Source organism: Maniola hyperantus, chromosome 7 (assembly GCF_902806685.2).
Source record: "Maniola hyperantus chromosome 7, iAphHyp1.2, whole genome shotgun sequence".
NCBI lineage: Eukaryota > Metazoa > Arthropoda > Insecta > Lepidoptera > Nymphalidae > Maniola > Maniola hyperantus.
Window position 1 is genome coordinate 8,596,348 of NC_048542.1, and position 19,006 is coordinate 8,615,353.

General features: G+C 35.1%; 1 protein-coding gene across 1 annotated transcript in view; it reads left to right on the forward strand.

Annotated features, from left to right (window-relative positions):
• Nucleotides 1-4,661: 4,661 nt before the first annotated feature.
• Nox (NADPH oxidase) overlaps nt 4,662-19,006 on the forward strand; it is a 50,639-nt gene continuing 36,294 nt past the window's right edge. Inside the window, exon 1 of the mRNA XM_069499597.1 lies at nt 4,662-5,007. Within this exon, the coding sequence (XP_069355698.1) occupies nt 4,678-5,007 (330 nt within the window). The 5' untranslated portion in view covers nt 4,662-4,677. The remainder of the gene's footprint in view (nt 5,008-19,006) is intronic.

Consider the following 19,006-nt stretch of genomic DNA (forward strand, 5'->3'; position numbering starts at 1 on the left):
TACTTACATTCCTTGCCAATTTAGGTTACGGTGACTGAGTTTCTGCTGCATTATTTAAAGAACTTTCCTGATGTACCCTAATATAGGTAATGTACCCTATTTTTGCGCTGAAAGCGAAAGAAACTAGTGCAATTAAGACGAGCAAGTACCTACCATCAAAATTTAGCACATAATATTATATCCTCGCATGCTGGCATCCGACCTAGGCCTTAATAACTAGTCGTAGCCCGCGGCTGCTCTCGATCTTCGCCTTAATTAGTTAATGGCTATTACGAAATCTCCGTATGACTCGTATGTAAGAATTATTAGCTAGAATACCACTAGATTATAAATGAGTTATTGATTATATTGAGATTTTAGGATTTCGTAAGCTTTTTGATAAATATTCCTTATATCGTAAGAATTATACCGAGCTTTTGACATACTTAGTTTAAAATTATGATTATTTTTTATAGAAAAAGTGATTGATATTTTTTTTGTTGTTAGAGACTCATTTTATTACTACCAAAGTTTTTGAAGCGAAGCTTCCACAGATTAATCCTTTGAACGAGACAGGCTTCGCTTCTGTCAGAACGAGTCCTACGACACTTCAGAGCTTTTTTACCCGACTGCCGACTGCTCGATGTGTCCATAATGTCCTTGTAGCAGGAGTCACAGCATGTAAAACATGAATTTAATTGGATATTTTTTTTACAGAATCCACGACTTTATCTATCGTCTTTTAATTGGCAGGCTCAAGACGGATTATTATTATTATTTTAATTTAAGGAAAAACGATTTCCATCACACATTCGTAAATGACCCTACGTCATCCCGTTTCCATTTTTATTTTGCTTTTTTTAATTATTTAAAACTACAAAAAATACTTACCGTTTTTACAATAATTGTTGGCTCCAGCTGAAACCACCTAGGTTTATTTGCTAGAGTCCTATCGTATCCATACATTATTATACATTTACATATTAACGACTTACTATGTATTTTAATATTATACTAGCTTATGCTCGCGACTTTGTCCGCGTGGACTACATAAATTTCAAATCCCAATTTTACCCCCTTAGGGGTTGAATTTTCAAAAGTAATTTCTTAGCGGATGCCTACGCCATAATAGCTATCTGCTTGCCAAATTTCAGCGTGACCCGTCCAGTGGTTTGAGCTGTGCGTTGATAGATCAGTCAGTTAGTCAGTCAGCTTTTCCTTTTATATATTTCGATATGTAAATATATAATATATAAGATGTGTGCTACTGTATATATACTATTCCGACCCATCATTCAACAGAAACTCCTTCAGAGCTGTTTTTGCTTTGTTTCTGTCATATTCTTATTATATTTGGTGCAGGGGGTGGTCTGTGGGTCCATCACAATCAATCCCTATTGAACAAAGAAAGGAGGAGAAAAGGGAAGATTTTGCGCCGTCTGGCTTTTTTTACTTAGATACTTATTTCTAAAGGCGAACTTCTGTGTGAACTTACACACTAGGGAAACTCTGCTGTTTAACTATTATTATGACAACTGATAAAATGTACTTATTATGAATTTGTGATGAAAATGCCAGCAAATTGCCCCCATATGTCTTAATTCATGCACTTGTGTATCACTCAAGACAGCATAATTGCTATAATTAAAAAAAATAAACATTTATCTCATAAACTAGGTCTGACAGATTGACAGCCAGATAAACTAACGACTAGGACTAATAAAAAGATAATTATCTGTATAAAATATCTAGGAATAACACTTGATTTATGATGTATGTAATTAACATATTAATTTAATTGAAATTGTAGGTAAAATAAAGATTTTTATCCTAGTAAGAAATTCAAGATAAAATATCCATGTACCTACCGATAAATTTTAGGATTTATAAATTTTCTTAGCGGATGCCTACGTCATAATAACTATCTGCATTCCAAATTTCAGCCCGATTCGTCCAGTAATTTGAGCTTTTTCCTTTTATATATTTAGATATACGGGTTAGTACACGGATTAAGTAGGTATTATTATTAGAAGTTTTACATCACTAGATACATTAATAAAGGTCTATAAAAGTTAGATATAAATCAAAATAATGCAATAATTATTATGACGTAATACCTACCTATTCCATAGCTGTTTTTCAGATTTAGATTTTTTTGTATTATAAACCTGAATTTGATTTAAAATAGTAGGTATTTAATAGTATGAAATTTGCATTACAAGGTAACAAAAATATTGAATATCACATTATTATATCCTCTAAAGAGGTACTAAGAACAATTAAAATATTTGGACGGGACATTTGAACTCTTTGAGCAGCCGAACAATAATAATGGTATTTGGGTTTATTCTAATTATGCTGTTATTAGCTAAGTCCTAAGAAGTAAATCTAAAAAAAATTATGTCATTATAATTGGAACCAGTCTAGAGGTCTGTCTGTGGACTGTGCCTATCGAAGTTCGAACCCTACTCTCTAGTGTTGGATCAAAACGCGGTTCGTTCGCTCGTGTGAGCAAGGTGTGAAAGTTTGCGTTACTTTTTGTGTGCGTCAAAGTTTTAGTCAATTTTTAACCCACTTCAAAAAAAGGAGGAGGTTCTCAATTCGATTGTATATTTTTTGATACTGAATGAAATCAATATTTCAAAATCGGAAAGGATAAATTTACAAAAACAATGAGGATAAAAAATATTATTTCACTCAACTCTCTCCAAATATTTTTAATTATGTACTCACTGACAGTATAGATACTCACTTAAATCATTATTATTATTTAAAGATTAATCATTATTATTTAAAAAACTATGAAAAAAACAATAAAATAATTAATTTCAATTTAATTTATGTCAAAAATAACCAATAGTCACCAGAAAATAATAAAATAATAATAATATTAAAGCTACTTAAAATCCATTAGTCCTCTATCTGTACTATCATTTTGTACACAAAATAGCAAAAAAAGTTTACCTTAAAATATTTTTTCCCTTTAAAGCTTACATTCCGGATATCATGCGGTACACGCAAGGAGCCGCAGGTGCTCGTTTTTTATTTGGTACAGATTGCGTCCGTCGTCGGTACGCGGTATGTGGTGGCATTAATATTGCAAGCGTTGCACATCCCATGCGCATAATTAGGTTTTTAATAAAAAATTTCATTGCGCTTCACTTAGTTTGTTTTTCTTCGCGTTGTTTACTCGCACCCGGTTGGTCTCAAACAGACTCATAGTGAGTAAGTAAATAAACCTTTTTGCACTTCGGAGCAAGACTTTCTCAACAGCTGAATAATTCGATGATTTTTGATTTGTGAAACCCACAGCATACCGTTAGCTCTTATTTCTCAAACATGTCTTAGCGCGGAAGCTGTGCGGGTGTGCGGAGTGTTCCCTCCCCGATTGCTATCTTGACCTGTCGCGTACTATACCTACCTAAAGTCATCGTTACCGCTTCGTTTGATGACAAACAAATCACGCTAAGTAAACTTTAAAGTTATTCCAATATTTAGGTAGGTACTCTTACCTGTTCAAAAATGACTCTTTATGAGAAGAGCTATAGGTATTTAACAAGTATTTGATATGTTATCTTAAAAGATCTGATAGACGCAAATTATAATAACCAATTCTCATATTTTATTAGCTATTCACTAGTTGACCCGCCCTGTCATCGCACGGGTAGGCTTTGCCTATTCCATACATAAAATATGTGAATAATATTATATTATATTACAATATACATATTATTATATTAATATATAAACTTTCCTTGTGAATGTATCTGAAACCCATATTGTAATTATTGTGAAACCCATACTAAGAAGTACCTACCATTTTTCTTATATAAAGTAGGTACATGCAGAGACAGAATTCGGATATAAAAATTGAAAATATTATACTGTTTTGGGATCTACATCGATAACAATACTCGATCCGATTAAATATTAATTAAAATCATGTTTAATGTACCTACAGAAATTGTCCAGTTACAGCATTTATAGATACATTTTTTAATAGATAACAATACATATTTAAATTATATAGTTTACCGGTTATGGAAATTAATTTATGTCAACTGGAATCATCTACCCACATGCCCACATGTTATTAGAAATGTAACAATCAGTGAATAATGTGAAACAATATTAGATATATTATCATCTACCTCAAAATATCAATTATAATTTAATTCTTGGCACCATTCCACGCGGTCATGATTTATATAGTAATTAGATAAGGCTAGCCTTAAGTTTTATTGTATTAAAAAAAAAATAGTAAAAAAAAAAAAAAAAAAATTTAAATAAAAATACAACAGAATTATTTAAAAAAAAAAAAAAAAAAATAATTTACTAATTATACTTACTTAGTTATAATTGTAAAATAATGATATAAATTACAGTTGAATAAAAATAAATGAACAGTTTATTATAATTAAAGTGCTTAGTGCAAAGACTAATAAAAATCTTACTTAACTAAGGCACGTAGTTACTAATAAAAAAATAGTAGGTACTGGTAACATAATATGGCTTATAGACAAATACTACATTTGACGTGCATATATCTATTATATTTAAGTAGCAAATATTTTTTTAAAGAATTTTATTCATAATAGCTTCGTAATAATAATTACCATTTACCTAAAGTTTAACAGAGAAGTATTTACAGATTCGATCAAGGACAATGTTACTAAAATAACATTTATTCCAATCAAGATGTCTACTGAAAAACATAATGGCCACAATAATGACAATATTGAAATTAGCATTGAAACCGACACCTCACCTAATGGAATAAGTGACAGTGAAATTAATATGGTGGACGAAAGAAGTGATAAAATTCGACTAAAAATGGCTGACGCTAAAAGTGATAACCCTACAGATTTACTAGGTGTACCCAGAAATGGACATCGTATGTCTTTTATGGAAGAAGAGAGCGTAAAAGAAAGAATGAGACTGTCTCTTTTGAAGCAGTGTTCAGCCATTTTGAAACAAGGAGACCAGAGGTACAGCAAGGAGACGTTGCATCGTACCTTTCAAGATGAGGTAATGTATCATTCATTAATCATTTCTTTCATATTATTATGACTGTGATTTGCCATGTATAATTAATAGTCTTTGCTAAACGGCTGTCAGGCAAATTTAATTGTCATCAAGATCACCTTTGAAACTTTACTCTAAAATGCTCTGAACTTTAGTGTTTCGTAATCTAATAAGTAGGTAGTCACTACCTACTACTAAGTAGGTACGTATGGCTATAAAACTAGCAATAATTATTTTGCTGCTTACAAGATTACAACACTATTAAGGCACCACTTGTTCAATCTCCTTACGTAGATACATACCTTTTCAGACACTTATTATTGAATCTCAAAAATGTTAGGGTTCTGATATGAATGTTATGTAGATACTATATTGGTCAGAGTGCCGAATAAATCTAAATTTAGCTAGCATATTTATTTATTACTATCATTATTATTTTTTATTAAATAAAATTTCCATAATTTTTTGAAAAACATTTAAATAAACGCTGTTCGTGCGGCTCAAAGAACAAACTCTTCTCAATATTCTTAAAATTAACGATGATAATATTATACACGTTATACCCACTGTTGCCATTTAAACGAGTATATTGAAAAGCAAAATCTGTTTATTTCAATATTATGCTGGCAGGTAATATTGAAGCACTTATTTTTCATTTACGTTATCGATTTTTTGCTAGCGAATTTCGCACTTTAACCTCAAAAAGTATAGGTTTTTCTGATAAACATTTATAAATTACTTGAGATGATGGTCAGTATTAAGATTCACAGAAAAATTCTGTATTTGTTTTCGAGTAATGCGAGTGTAATTTCGGATCGTAAAATGCGAACACACATTTTTAGGCAACGCGATGTTAATTGGAAGGGAAACCATGTACCTATGTTTATGTTTCAGGACAAAATAATTTAACATTAAGATTAAGTAAATCCGTCCGTTGAAAATTTTGAAGAAACGTTTGAAAATAATAGCTGGGTACCTATGGTGATACTTCTGCGTTGACTGAGTATGGCAAACTAGACCTGCCAGATGCCTGCAGGTTTACAAGTTTAATATTTTAGTTTGAACTGCCAGGTGTTTCGGAACGCTTTAATCATCTGCCATCGTTTAAAAAAAATAACAATTTACAACATCTATTTATCAGTCGAACATTGTTCTTAAATGAAGATCACTATGTCCAGGTCGTTGTCAACGTGGTGCCGGTAATTATTATGTTTCGTGCAATGTCTAATGCTTGCATGATTTAATTCTGTCCCCAGTACCAGTACATTGCCAATAGTGAGAGAGTGTCTGCTAAACAAAGATGATCGTCATAATATGCCGTCGATGCCTGTTGAAGCAGAGAGTTAAACTACGGCGGTGGGCCTTCTGATATTATATAGAGTGTAATAAGAACTCTAGTAAATAACAATAACCATTTGGCTTATACTTGTAGTTTTAGTGATTTAGTACTTTTTAAACCTGCAATGAATAGCGTGTGAAACTCGGGGCCAATGCACCACCTACGATGCGGTCGTTAACCTCTAGCGTCAGTCAGATGTTTTATTTGTAATACATTAAGAAATTTTAATAATAGGTACGTTTTTATTTTTGTGGTACGAGTAAGTATATTTAATTATATCAGTAATCATCTGTATTATTACTAGTCTTCGTTCTTGTTAGCGTTCTAATTATACCCTGTACGTACAGCCTGAAACAGGTGCTGTCAAGTTCCAATTTTTACAGTGGAATCTACCACGGTCCAGTTGCCAGATTTAGTCCATACACAGGTTAAGAATAAAGTTCGTCCTTCGGGCTGTCTAGTCTTATTGTAAAATGTTTGGATGATAATTGTCTGCAACTATAAGTAAATGACCAAACATGTCCTTAGTAATTCCCACAAACGTGTGGGTTTACTATTGCAGTATGTGGATCTTACTTTAAATTTATCTCCCAGTTGGACAGTTGAAGTACGTATTATGTAAATTATTTACGCATGGAATTCAAGTTATTTTTTTTTTCGATCTACGTTTTTTTGGAATAAAAATGTTTTGAATTCATTAATTTTGATGTACCTACATTTTTCATGTAAATATTTGTTCAAGTAAATGCAATATTATCTCTACTTAGATCTCTACCAGTGGATTTACTAAGTATCTAACATGGCGTCATTTCTATCTGGCTCTTTGCGGAGTGCAAGTCACATTTACCGCTGCAATTGTTTAAAATAATGCCCCCCAGCCCCCCATATTAATACTTAAGAGCCGCTGTTCACGGCAGTTCCATGTGCATGAAATATTCAATTCTCATTTACGGGCGGGCGTTTTCAATAGTGAAATACCTATGCGATGTTTTGGCATAGCATAGCAAAATGTCTTTCACCACCTACATCCAGCGGGCTCCTGCAACTCGTTGGTTGTCGTCTGTCTATCTAGTGGGGGGTCCGCCAAAGCTGCATTTTCCGGTGCTTTAAACCTACAACAATAATTAAATATTATCAGCATAATAATATGTTTGTATGCGGTATTGAATCGGTGATAGCCTAGTGGATAATACGTCCGTTTTCTTTTCGGGATAAGCCGTGTGGTGACTCGGCAGATCAGAATAGAGTTGTCACCACCTTCTCTTCCCCTCTTCTGTTCGGGTGTCGTACGAGACGACTAAGGGAATATTCGGAGAACGGGTAGCAGCGTCCTCTGTGCTACTAAGTATTACCATCTACTGCGATAACCAACCCGTCTGCTCAGCGAGGTAGGTACCTAATTATGGGCAAACCCTCCCGTTAGGAGAGGCCTTTAGTCCAGCAGTGGACTGCTTAGGCTATTGATGATGATAAGATACTTTCTACTATATGTATTGAAAGTATCTTAATGCTACACAAATAGTTCGCGACATGTCGAGCTGGCAATCGGAGTTTGAGGCGGGGGGACGCCTCGCATACCCATACGTCACCTGCGCTATCCCGCGCTGGCTTAGCATGGGGGCTGTGCTGGTGTGCGGGACGTCCGCACCCCGATTGCCATCTCATCCTGTCGCGTACGACGCACGTATCGATCTCTGCGCTGCGCATAAACACGCGGTGCTCCGCTCTCCACACCTCGTACACGATATGTTCCACTGATTCGAATCAGTAATGTTTAAATGCCTATCAAGCCTTTATCTGAGCTTTAAACGGTACATGATATATTAGGATAGCCTCGTGAGATGTAACACGTCTGTCCGTGTGTAATGTTAAAGTCGTGACGCTGCATTGTGACGATCGATCTCAATATTGTCATGCACGACCGATGTGCGGGCGATGCGGCAGAGTGAACTAGAGTGAGTCTCGGTTTGATCTTGAATCGACGATCTGTCAAATATTAGGCTATGGATGATGTGAAATCAATGAAAAATAGGCTATTTATAGGCTACCTAGCGTCAAATGTACGACCATTTGACGCCTGCCAGTGACGTCGAAGCCTCGATGTTTTGTTACAAGTTTCCTAACTGTCGTAAACTGTGGTTGCGTCTAGTGGGATTAAATGATTGGATATTAATTATTTTGTACCTACCGCAACTTCGCCCACGTGGATTAAAAACCTTGTTAAAACTCTATGATTCTCCGGGTTAAAAAGTAGCCTATGCCGTCTTCGAGATGCAAGCTATCTCATGCTATGCAAGTAATCTCGACAAAATCGGTTTAACAGATGGGACGTGAAAAGGTAACAGACAAACAGATTTCGAGGATGGACATAAGCTACTTTTGCCATGGAAAATCTAAAAGTTTCCATTTCCCATGGGATTTTTCAAAACCTTAAATCCTCGTGGATTTAAGGTTGACTGGTGTCGTCTATTTCTTCGTCGTAAGTCTATTACAGTAAGTTTTTCCTATAGCTTGGACCCCCACAAAAAAAAATGAGAAAATCTTAGGTGAAATAAAATTGTAACAGGTAAAATGGTGTGATATTTTAGGGAAAGCTACCTAGGTACTTTTCCTACTATTACTATGCTAAAATTCACTTGAAATCTTCCAGCCTCCTACCAGAAAACTGTCTAGGTACCTACTAGAAAATAGTTCTTCTACAATGAATTCTAAAAACTAAACCTAATGACAGACTTAAATAGAACAGAAAATTCTTCTATCCCTTCCAACATACTGAAATATTAAACACTTTACTAGACGGCATGAATAAAACATCGACGTGTTGCCGTATCGATCACACCCTAATGATCTATCGATCAATGATCTATAGATCAGTGATCTAACAATGATATACGTGCGCGGTGCCCAGGAGTTATGATCATTGCGTTTACAGTTGACTAGATATTGTCAGGCAGACGTATTGCCGATAAATGTACATAGTTGATTTTTCTGTTTTTGTGTTTTCGTATATTTTATATTTAATTCACTAAATGACCCGGTCGGCTTCGCTTGAGTTACAAGATACTACTGGCTGATGTTGTACATTGATGGTAATAATATTTCAGAAAAATTCACGCAACTTTCGAGGGCAATTAACTGCACAAAGCAGAAATCACTCGTAATTCAATCGGATGAGTAAAGCGCGAACGCTTCCAAACCTTGAGAAGTCCTAACTTAGTAACTTCACTATCAGTGCAATTCCAAATAATGTTTGTAGACATTGATGTATGAAAGAAAGCCATATTGATATAGTTGGCGCCTCAAACTCCAAGCTTACTTCTATAGAAGTATTTTTTATACAACGGGCGTTCGAGGCACATCGTCTACAAAATATTTATTTCCTAAATAAGTAGATATATCGTTTAGAAATACTTAGGCACTCTATAATATATAATAGGAACATTTAAGGTTTATTATTTGAACAGTACGGAGTGAAAGTTATGAATACGATTTGAGCCTTTCTGTAAAAATATGATAATCACAAATCATGATGATATCTGTATACAAATAACAGAGAACGGGGGCGTCATTGAGTAATGCCGCTCCCGGGCCTCCAACGGGCGACGGGTTCCGCCGCTGCAATAATTATTATGAGAAATACCTTTAAATTCACCTGTTCCTACCTACAGACAGAATGACAAAGAACGAGTATCAAGACATTAATTGTATCCATTATAAATGTATTATAATTTAGGGTTCCGTACCTACCTCAAAAGTAAAAACGGAACCCTTAACGGAAAACTTTGTTGTCTGTATGTCTGTCTGTCCGTCTGTCCGTCTGTGTCGTGTCTGTCAAGAACTATGGGATACTTCCCGTTGACCTAGAATCATGAACTTTGGCAGGTAGGTCTTAAAGCACAAGTAAAGGAAAAATCTGAGAACCACGATTTTGAGGTTACATCACAATAAAAAAAATTAAAATATGTTCATGAACAACTAATTAGTATTTTCAATTTTCAAAGTAAGATAACTACTGATATCAAGAAGGGTATCATATAAAAGAGTATATTCCAAAACATGTTTTTATTTATTTTTATTCATAATAGTTTTTGATTTATGTGCAAATGAAAAAATACCCGCGTACGGAACCCTCCGTGCGCGAGTCTTCACTCCCAAACTTGACCGGTTGTTTTTTCTCGTGACTACCTTACAGTCTTCTGTCAGAAATGCAATGGTAGTGACTCTGTCATGATGTTAACCTTCGTTCGCATTCACTCTGCTTGCTGTAAAGTGCACGTAGGTATGGCAATCTAGGTCAGATTCGACTTAAGATATATCGTGATTGGCCAGATCTATATGTGGGACAGCCAATAGCAATGGTTTATGTCATGTCACCTGTCGATACGTGCAATTAGATTTAATACAAATTAGTTTTAAATCAAACGTTCAGTGGAACCAAGGTTGAAGGTGATCTTGTCTCGGTCTGTTTTGCTTACCTACTGTAAATAATCTTATTATAATAATGTCAATGATATTTTCAAAAAACCGGCCAAGTGCGAATCAGACTCGCGCATCGAGGGTTCCGTACTACAATTGTATTTTTTCGACATTTTGCACGATAAATCAAAAACCATTATGCATATAAAAATGACTAAAAATCTCTTTTAGAATGTACAAGCAAAGTTCTGGTTACTACTACTTAACATAAATGCGAAAAGTTCTGCCTGTCTGTCTGTCTGCTAGCTTTTCAGGGTCCATCCGTGCAACCAATTTTGAGGTTCAGAGATAGCTCGCATCCCGGCGATGGACGTGAGTTACTTTTTATCGCCTAAAATCAAAGAGTTTCTACAGGATTTAAAAAAAACTAAAATCCACGTGGATGAAGTCACGTCTGAATGGATTTAGGTTTTTAAACATCCCATGGAAACTCATTGATTTGAATGTATGAAAAAACGATAAACAAACACACTTATATATTTTTTTAACACGGGTGGTGATTTATTTTTTGCTCCAATCTATGCATAGTCTCTAATCTGAATGCAAACATCTATGTCCCAAACTCAAATTCAGCAGAGGTAGGTACCTACTGAGTAGAAATTGTTACAGCTATGAACAGAGGTTTAGCCATAGATAACAGAAATATCTTAGACTTTTTCATAATAGATAAATTAGACTTAGACTTAGTCTTAGACTTGTTCAATATGTTTTGAATATGGATAAGTATACAACTATAACAGTAATTGTGTGTTGAATTCACTTATAAAAACCCATCCCGAAAATAAGATGTGTAAAAATAAATTATTATTATCAAAATCTATCAAACTAGAAATTCAACATGTACCTACCTACTCAACTCAAACGGATTCCATCACGTAGGTATAATATAATGGGCATGAGAAAAATTCCTACCTACTGGACCGTAATATCAGCTTCTTATGAACTAATACCTCATAATAATTATCAGTTTTGATACCGATCAGCGGAAGTGAGCAGTTTTTGTTTCGACATTTTAATTTCACTGAGGCGTTCATCTTATGAATTAATTATCAGCACTGGAGTCTAGGTCCATGTAGCAGACAAGATGTTTTTAGCATCAGCGATCAGCGAGTTAGTTGCTTTTCAGAAGCTCGATGCCACGATTGAACACTCAAAAAGAGTACTTAGAAATTCCACCCTCAAGGAAACGAAAGGTATAATAAGGGATGAAAGTTTATAAGAAAGTCCGTCATTTTTCATGTTATATTGATAAAAATCGCTTATAAGCTAGGTAGGTATACGTTAAAAATAACAAAATACGTATTTCACGATTTTTTGGAAACTCCTCCCTAAAGGGGGTTAAATAGAAAATGAGGTTTGTATGGAGTTCCAAAGTTATGTTCATAGTCAATGGTTATATCTATGAAAATTATTGAGCTGCGGTCAAAAAATAAAAGTACGTGTTTCAAGATTTTTAGAATTTCAAACCCATTTTCAAAAATTCCAATCGACCGAAGCCGGGACTGGTCAGTTAGTAATATTAATTAAGTTACCCTAGTCACGTCTGAAGTTCTGTCGTGTCGAATCCAAGATAACAATCTGGACTCTCGAAAGATTTAGATCATATTGCTTCCGTTTTCGCGTTGTATGTGTCAGAAAGCTCTATTGATTCAAGACGTTGACTGATGGGTTTATCTTTTGGACTCGGAATTTTATCTTTTGTTATTGAAATTATCACTATCATTTCGCTTTAATTACTTAGTCATTTTACTATAGCAATAAAGTCAGTGTATATCTATTAATTATCGAAATCGATTGATCAAATTGATAACATTGAAGCTTCTCGAGTTTTTGTTGAAATATTTAAATGCACCTACCTAACAAGTTTACTACTAAGTATTTCTATACCTATTATAGGAATGATAAATAATTATTGAACTTGATATTGTAACCTAACTTGCTTAATTTTATTATATTTATATAGTAAATATAACCTATAGAACCTAGCTACCTAGTCATGTAACGTTTAAGTTTACTGCTTTTTCGTAAAGGAAATGTAATGGTAGGTACTTACATTAGTTAAACCTAAAGACAATTCGGATCCCCCATTTGTCAATTTTGGTACAGAGCTTGCATCCCGCAGACGGACATAGACTGGTAAAACCACGCGGACAAAGTTGCGGGTATCATCTAGTCTTCTATTATCATCATCATGATCAACCCATCGCCCGCTCACTACAGAGCACTGGCTCCTCTCAGAGTGAGAAGGGTTTTGGTCATAGTCAACCACGCTGGCCAAGTGCGGATTGGCTGACTTCACACACTTTGAAAACATTATGGAGAACTCTCAGTCACGCAGGTTACTGCACGATGTTTTCCTTCACCGTTAAATAAAATGATATTTAATTACATAAAACGCACATAACTCCGAAAAGTTAGAGGTGCGTGCCCGGGATCGAATCCTCGACCTCCAATCAGGAGGCGGACGTCCTAACCACTAGGCTATCACAGCTTATCTCCTATATTAATTAGTCTTCTATAGTTATTAGTCTTCCATATTAATTAAAAAAAGAGAAACTGACTGACATAAGTATCAACATACAAGCTACAGCTCAAATCTAGAAAGTTCAGATTCTAAATGTAGGTTTTCTTTATAACGTCTTCCAAGAAAGGATTTTCAGAAATCCCTCTCGAGTGAAGTCGGAGCGGATCAACCATATAATTTAATTAAAACAACATTCAAAGCACCGCATTAACATAATCTCCTATCGAATGTTTTATTGATTTTTGATTGAAATGTTATCGATCCCGATCTACTTTCTCTTTTAACACACACTTGTATGTATAAATGACAAGTTGTCGCAATCAGACACACTTCAATTAGGCGATGACTCGACATTTAGGTATTCATGTTTTAACTAGTTTATGGTTTTTAATTGATTGGAACTGTCTGAGAGTAAGCCGATTAATAATCGATGCGATTAAACCACTATTCAAAAACATTGCGTACAAGAAATAACACTTTTTAATTTTTGTTAATTTTCATGGCGGCCATTTTAAGGTTTTTATTATTTGTTGTTATAGCGGCAATAGAAATACACATTATGTGAAAATTTCTATTATCTATCTATTAAGTGTCACGATATACAGCCCACTGCTAGACAGATGGACTAACGGACAGACGGACGGATGGACGGACAAACGTATGCACGGACGGACGGACAGACGGATGGACGGACGGATGGACAGCGGAGGCTTAGCAATAGGGTCCCGTTGGCACCCTTCGGGTACGGAACCCTACAAAGTATAAATACACTAATTAGGCTATTATAAGTACAAATAATTGATAGTTGCGTAAAAGCGACCGGCTGAGCTTTCAGTTGCCCACAAGATGGTGTAGTGCATTGTTACATATTATAACTTTTTATTGTTTGAAAAGAGCAACTGCTGAGTTTCTCGCCAGCTCTTCTCCGTAGAATCTTCATTCTGAACCGGCAGTAGAAGAGTTACTATAGTAGCAGAAGTGACACTAGCTTTTGTCCTACAAGAAATAAACTTCAAATTTTGACCACTTTGGGATCGTGAAAAGGTGTTTCAGCTTAAAACTGTTCTTCGGATTATGACGAACTTCAAAAGCTAAGTTTAACTTAGGTAACTCGAAGTACGCTACTTTCATGTTAGAGCACCGTAGGTCGATTTCGTAAAACCTGCATCAATCATTATTACAATCTCAATTGTTATGATTGGCTGAATTTGTGCCATTCTTGTTGCAACAATGCATTGTAGCCAATAGTGAGCGAGCGTCAACCAATCAGAGGTGATTGCGATCGTGACATTGTATAGCTGTCATTTTACCGCAATCGAGCAGCAGAATACATATAGACATAACCTAATTGGATAGAGCTGCACAAAAATATTTGTAAAACGAAACTGTGCAGGCATTAGATTAAATTTTTAATTTTAATTAAACCATTTTGACAAGCGTGGGCCATTTGGATAGTTCACTCTGATTTGGATATTGAGTTAATTGGATTGAACTGTCAATACTAATTAATCTCAATTCAATTACACTATGACACTATCTATACCCACTTATAATAATATTTAGTTATTTTATTTTTAAGTTATGAATATTAGTTCTCTTGTTTGGGTAGTAAAATTGTCTAAAACCTTTCATCATAATGCGTTACAGTATTTACTAAAATAACAGACACTTATTATAAATACCTACCTATTATCAAGTAGCTGAAGCCCGCGCCTGCGTCCGTGTAACCGTAAGTTGCGGTGTTTTGAAAATATCTTTGACTCTCCGAGATAAATAGTAAGTTATAAGTATAATAAGAATTTTACGTTAGTGAGTACTTACACTTTTTAGTTAAAATTTATTTCGACCCTGCCAGGATTCGAACCTGGAATCTTCTGATTCATAGTCAGACGCGCTATCCGTTGCGTCACCGATCCCTATGCTCTGTATTCGGAAGTATAATATTTTAGGAGGTTTTAAAAAAATAAGTAGGCAATTTAGTCGAAACGCTGGCTCATATATACTGGGTGTGACCAGTAGGGCGATTGTCTAAAACCTGCATCAATCATTATTACAATCTCAATTGTTCTGATTGGCTAAATTTGTGCAATTCTTGTGGCCAATAGTGAGCGAGCATTAACCAATCAGAGATGTTTGCTATCGTGACATTGTAGCTGTCAAACAACCGCGGTAGGGCCACAGAACTTAGTACTATTATATTATTCTGTGCCAGAACGCTGCCAAAAACTTAGCGTTATTGTTACACTACCCAAACACAATCCAATACTAAAAACCTTTTGCCTCATTTTGTAGTTTTAGTGATGGTATAGTTGTATTTTTCAAACCCGCAATGTATAGCGTGTGAAACTCGGGGTCAATGCCCCGCCTACGACGCGGCATTGACCTCGTGTAACTTATCTACGTAAAAGTACAATATGTATATTTTATGGCAAATAAAATGAATGTAATATGAAAAAAATATTTTTCTTATCTCGGGTCGACGCCAACGCAGCAACACGCTTGCAACATGATTGGTTTATTTCTATTAATTAAAATTCTTTGATCATAACTGCTTTTGAACCCACTTCCAGCAAAGAAAAACATAACATGACCTATACACAGTTTTTTTCACTTATAAGGCACTATTAATGATCGAAGCAGACAAACTAACAAACTTTTTCTATTCAATTATACAGCAGATATTAATAAGGAAGGCCGGGGCACCAAACATGGCTTAATCATGTGATAAGGTGCAATCAAATGGATGGTATGGCCTAATGGTTCTCAACCAGATACTTGAGGTTGAGTTACATAAATCTTAAAGCCTTCCGTTCTAATATCTTCCGTAGGATATTATATTTATTTATTCGATGAGCAATAATTATAGTAGTTCTATCAAGTAAGTATCTACTGCATAGTATCAAGTGTTGGATGGTAGATAGAATACTATTGGTTCTGAGAGGCTATGAAATATTTTTAGACTTGCCATTTCACAAATTTAAATACCTAGTGCTTAAAACACGCTCAATAAGTCCTGGCTACTATTATAAATGTGAAAGAGTGGTTGTTTGGATGTTTGGATGTTTGTTACTCAATCACGCAAAAACTACTGGACGGATTTGGCTGAAACTTGGAATGGAGATAGATTATACCCTGGATTAACACATAGGCTACTTTTTATCCCGGAAAATCAAAGAGTTCCCGCAGGATTTTGAAAAATGTAGTAGAAAAGTCGCGGGCATCAGCTAGTCAGCTAGTAATATTATATTTTATGTGAAAGTGTGGATGTTTGGATGTTTGGATGTTTGTTACTCATTCACCCAAAAACGGCTGAACGGATTTGGATGAAATTTGGAATGGAGATAGATTATACCCTGGATTAACACATAGGCTTTTATATAGCGAGCAAACGAGCAGGCAGGTCACCTGATGTTAAGTGATTACCGCCGCCCACGAACATTTGCAGCACCAGAGGAACCGCCGATGCGTTGCCGGCCAAAGGCTACTTTTTATCCCGGGAAATCAAAGAGTTCCCACGGGATTTTAAAAAACTAAATCCACGTATGTAACGTCATAAATAAGTTTATGATATAGTTCTAAAATAAAATACCCAAGAACCAGGTAAGGTAATGTGAAACGCAAATAATAAAGAATAAAGGACCTACTCATGGACAAGGCAGGTAAATCTAGAGAAAGACAGTTGATTTATAATATTAAAAATATGGCCTCTATTGTGCCTAATTGGCTGCATGTCTAATAAAGTTGTGGATAGCGAAGTGGTTATTAGCGACTAGATGATGCCCGCGACTTCGTCCGCGTGGATATAGGTTTTTAAAAATCCCGTGGGAACTCTTTGATTTTCCGGGATAAAAAGTAGCCAATGTCCTTCCCCGGGATGCAAGCTATCTCTGTACCAAATTTCATTAAAATCGGTGCAACGGATGGACCGTGAAAAGCTAGCAGGCAGACAGACAGACACACTTTCGCATTCATAATATTGGTATGGATGTCGAAGATGCAATTCAATCAGAACCACTAAATATACCTAGAGTAAATACATAGAGTTGAAGAAAGGGACTCCAAGGAATACATCGATTAACGATTGCTACAACTCCAGTCGATATTTGTAATTTTATCCAGACTTGATGCGTTCGTATCATGTCTTGTATAATTCTATAGGTTCTATTAGCAATGCAGTGGGATATTCACCATTAAAGACAACCATAAACGAATCAATGACCGCACTATGCTCTATAGAAAACCTATACCTATTAAGTTCCATAAGATGCTATCCGTTTCATAGAAAAAGGTAGGTACAAGGCCCTATCACCATAACGGAGTGCTAAATGGTAATCTATTATAAATGATTTCCCTTTTTTACCTTTGATCCATTTTCACGGTATCGGTGAATGCAAAACTGTCGCCGGATATGGAAATGATTGCTGCAATTTATCACTCAATTCCTCTCAATGAGTAGCTTTTAATTGCTTGGGTTCGGCACAAGTTATAACATAACATATTTTATTTCAATACAAATAAATATTGGTTACACAGGCCATCGCTAGTTATAACATTATTAAAATAATAATTAAACTGACGTAAAAACTATTGTTTATATTTATAAATAATAAATAAAACGTTTATTTTTCAATCATCTAGATTACACACATACATTGATTTGATCTTGAACAAATTTGCGTGCTTGTTGACATATACAATATCAAAAATGGTACAAGATCAAGAACTGGCTATCCTAGCTAGATTTTTAGATCTGTGTTAAGGATAGCCAGCCCTCTCCCTCGGTTAGCTAAAAAGTAAATAAGAACATGAGTGCACAAGCACAAATCAGTTATTTACACTTAAATAAAGTGTGTATGATTTATGAACCTAGATAGTTGTGAAGGAAAACTATAGTGCACAGTGAGTGGTGTGTTTGCGTTTATGTAGTGTGTGTTTGTGTGTTTGTGTGTGTGTGTGTGTGTGTGTGTGTGTGTGTGTGTGTGTGTGTGTGTGTGTGTGTGTGTGTGTGTGTGTGTGTGTAAGTGAGTGTAAATGTGTAGGGGTAAGTAAGAAAGTAAGTAAAATCTAGCTGTAATTAAATAATGTTGTATAGGTAAATTAAATGAATTAATAAATAAATTAAAAATATTTTTATTTATATTCACTTCAATTATTATTATTAATTGAGAATATAGCAGATTTGGTATTAATAGATTGCAAGAAATCTTCTGTTTCATCGTAAGATTTATTCAACAAAAAGGATATAACTTTCTTTTTACACTGAGTAAGCGGCAACTTATAGATGGGCAATTCTGCATTGATCTTATTATATAGAAATGGGCCAAGATAGTAGTTGAATCGCTTTGTAAAGGCAAATTTAGGCGCACGTAAGGTGCATATCTTATCTTGACGCCGCTTTTCAATATATCTGTATGGTGTGTTTTTATGCTGGTGTATAATTATATTTAAAATAAAAAGCTTTCTGACACTAAGGACGCCACAATCCTTATACAGTAAGGTAGTAGGAAAGAGGATAGGCCGAAAAGTTGCCACCTTTAGTATAGTCCGCTGAGCAATTTCAAGGGGCTTTAAAGTAGTTTTAGCAGTACCACCCCAACAAAGTTGTCTTGTTCTTCTAAGTTAGTAAATTACCTTTTTCTTCTATAGTGTAAGAATCATTTTTT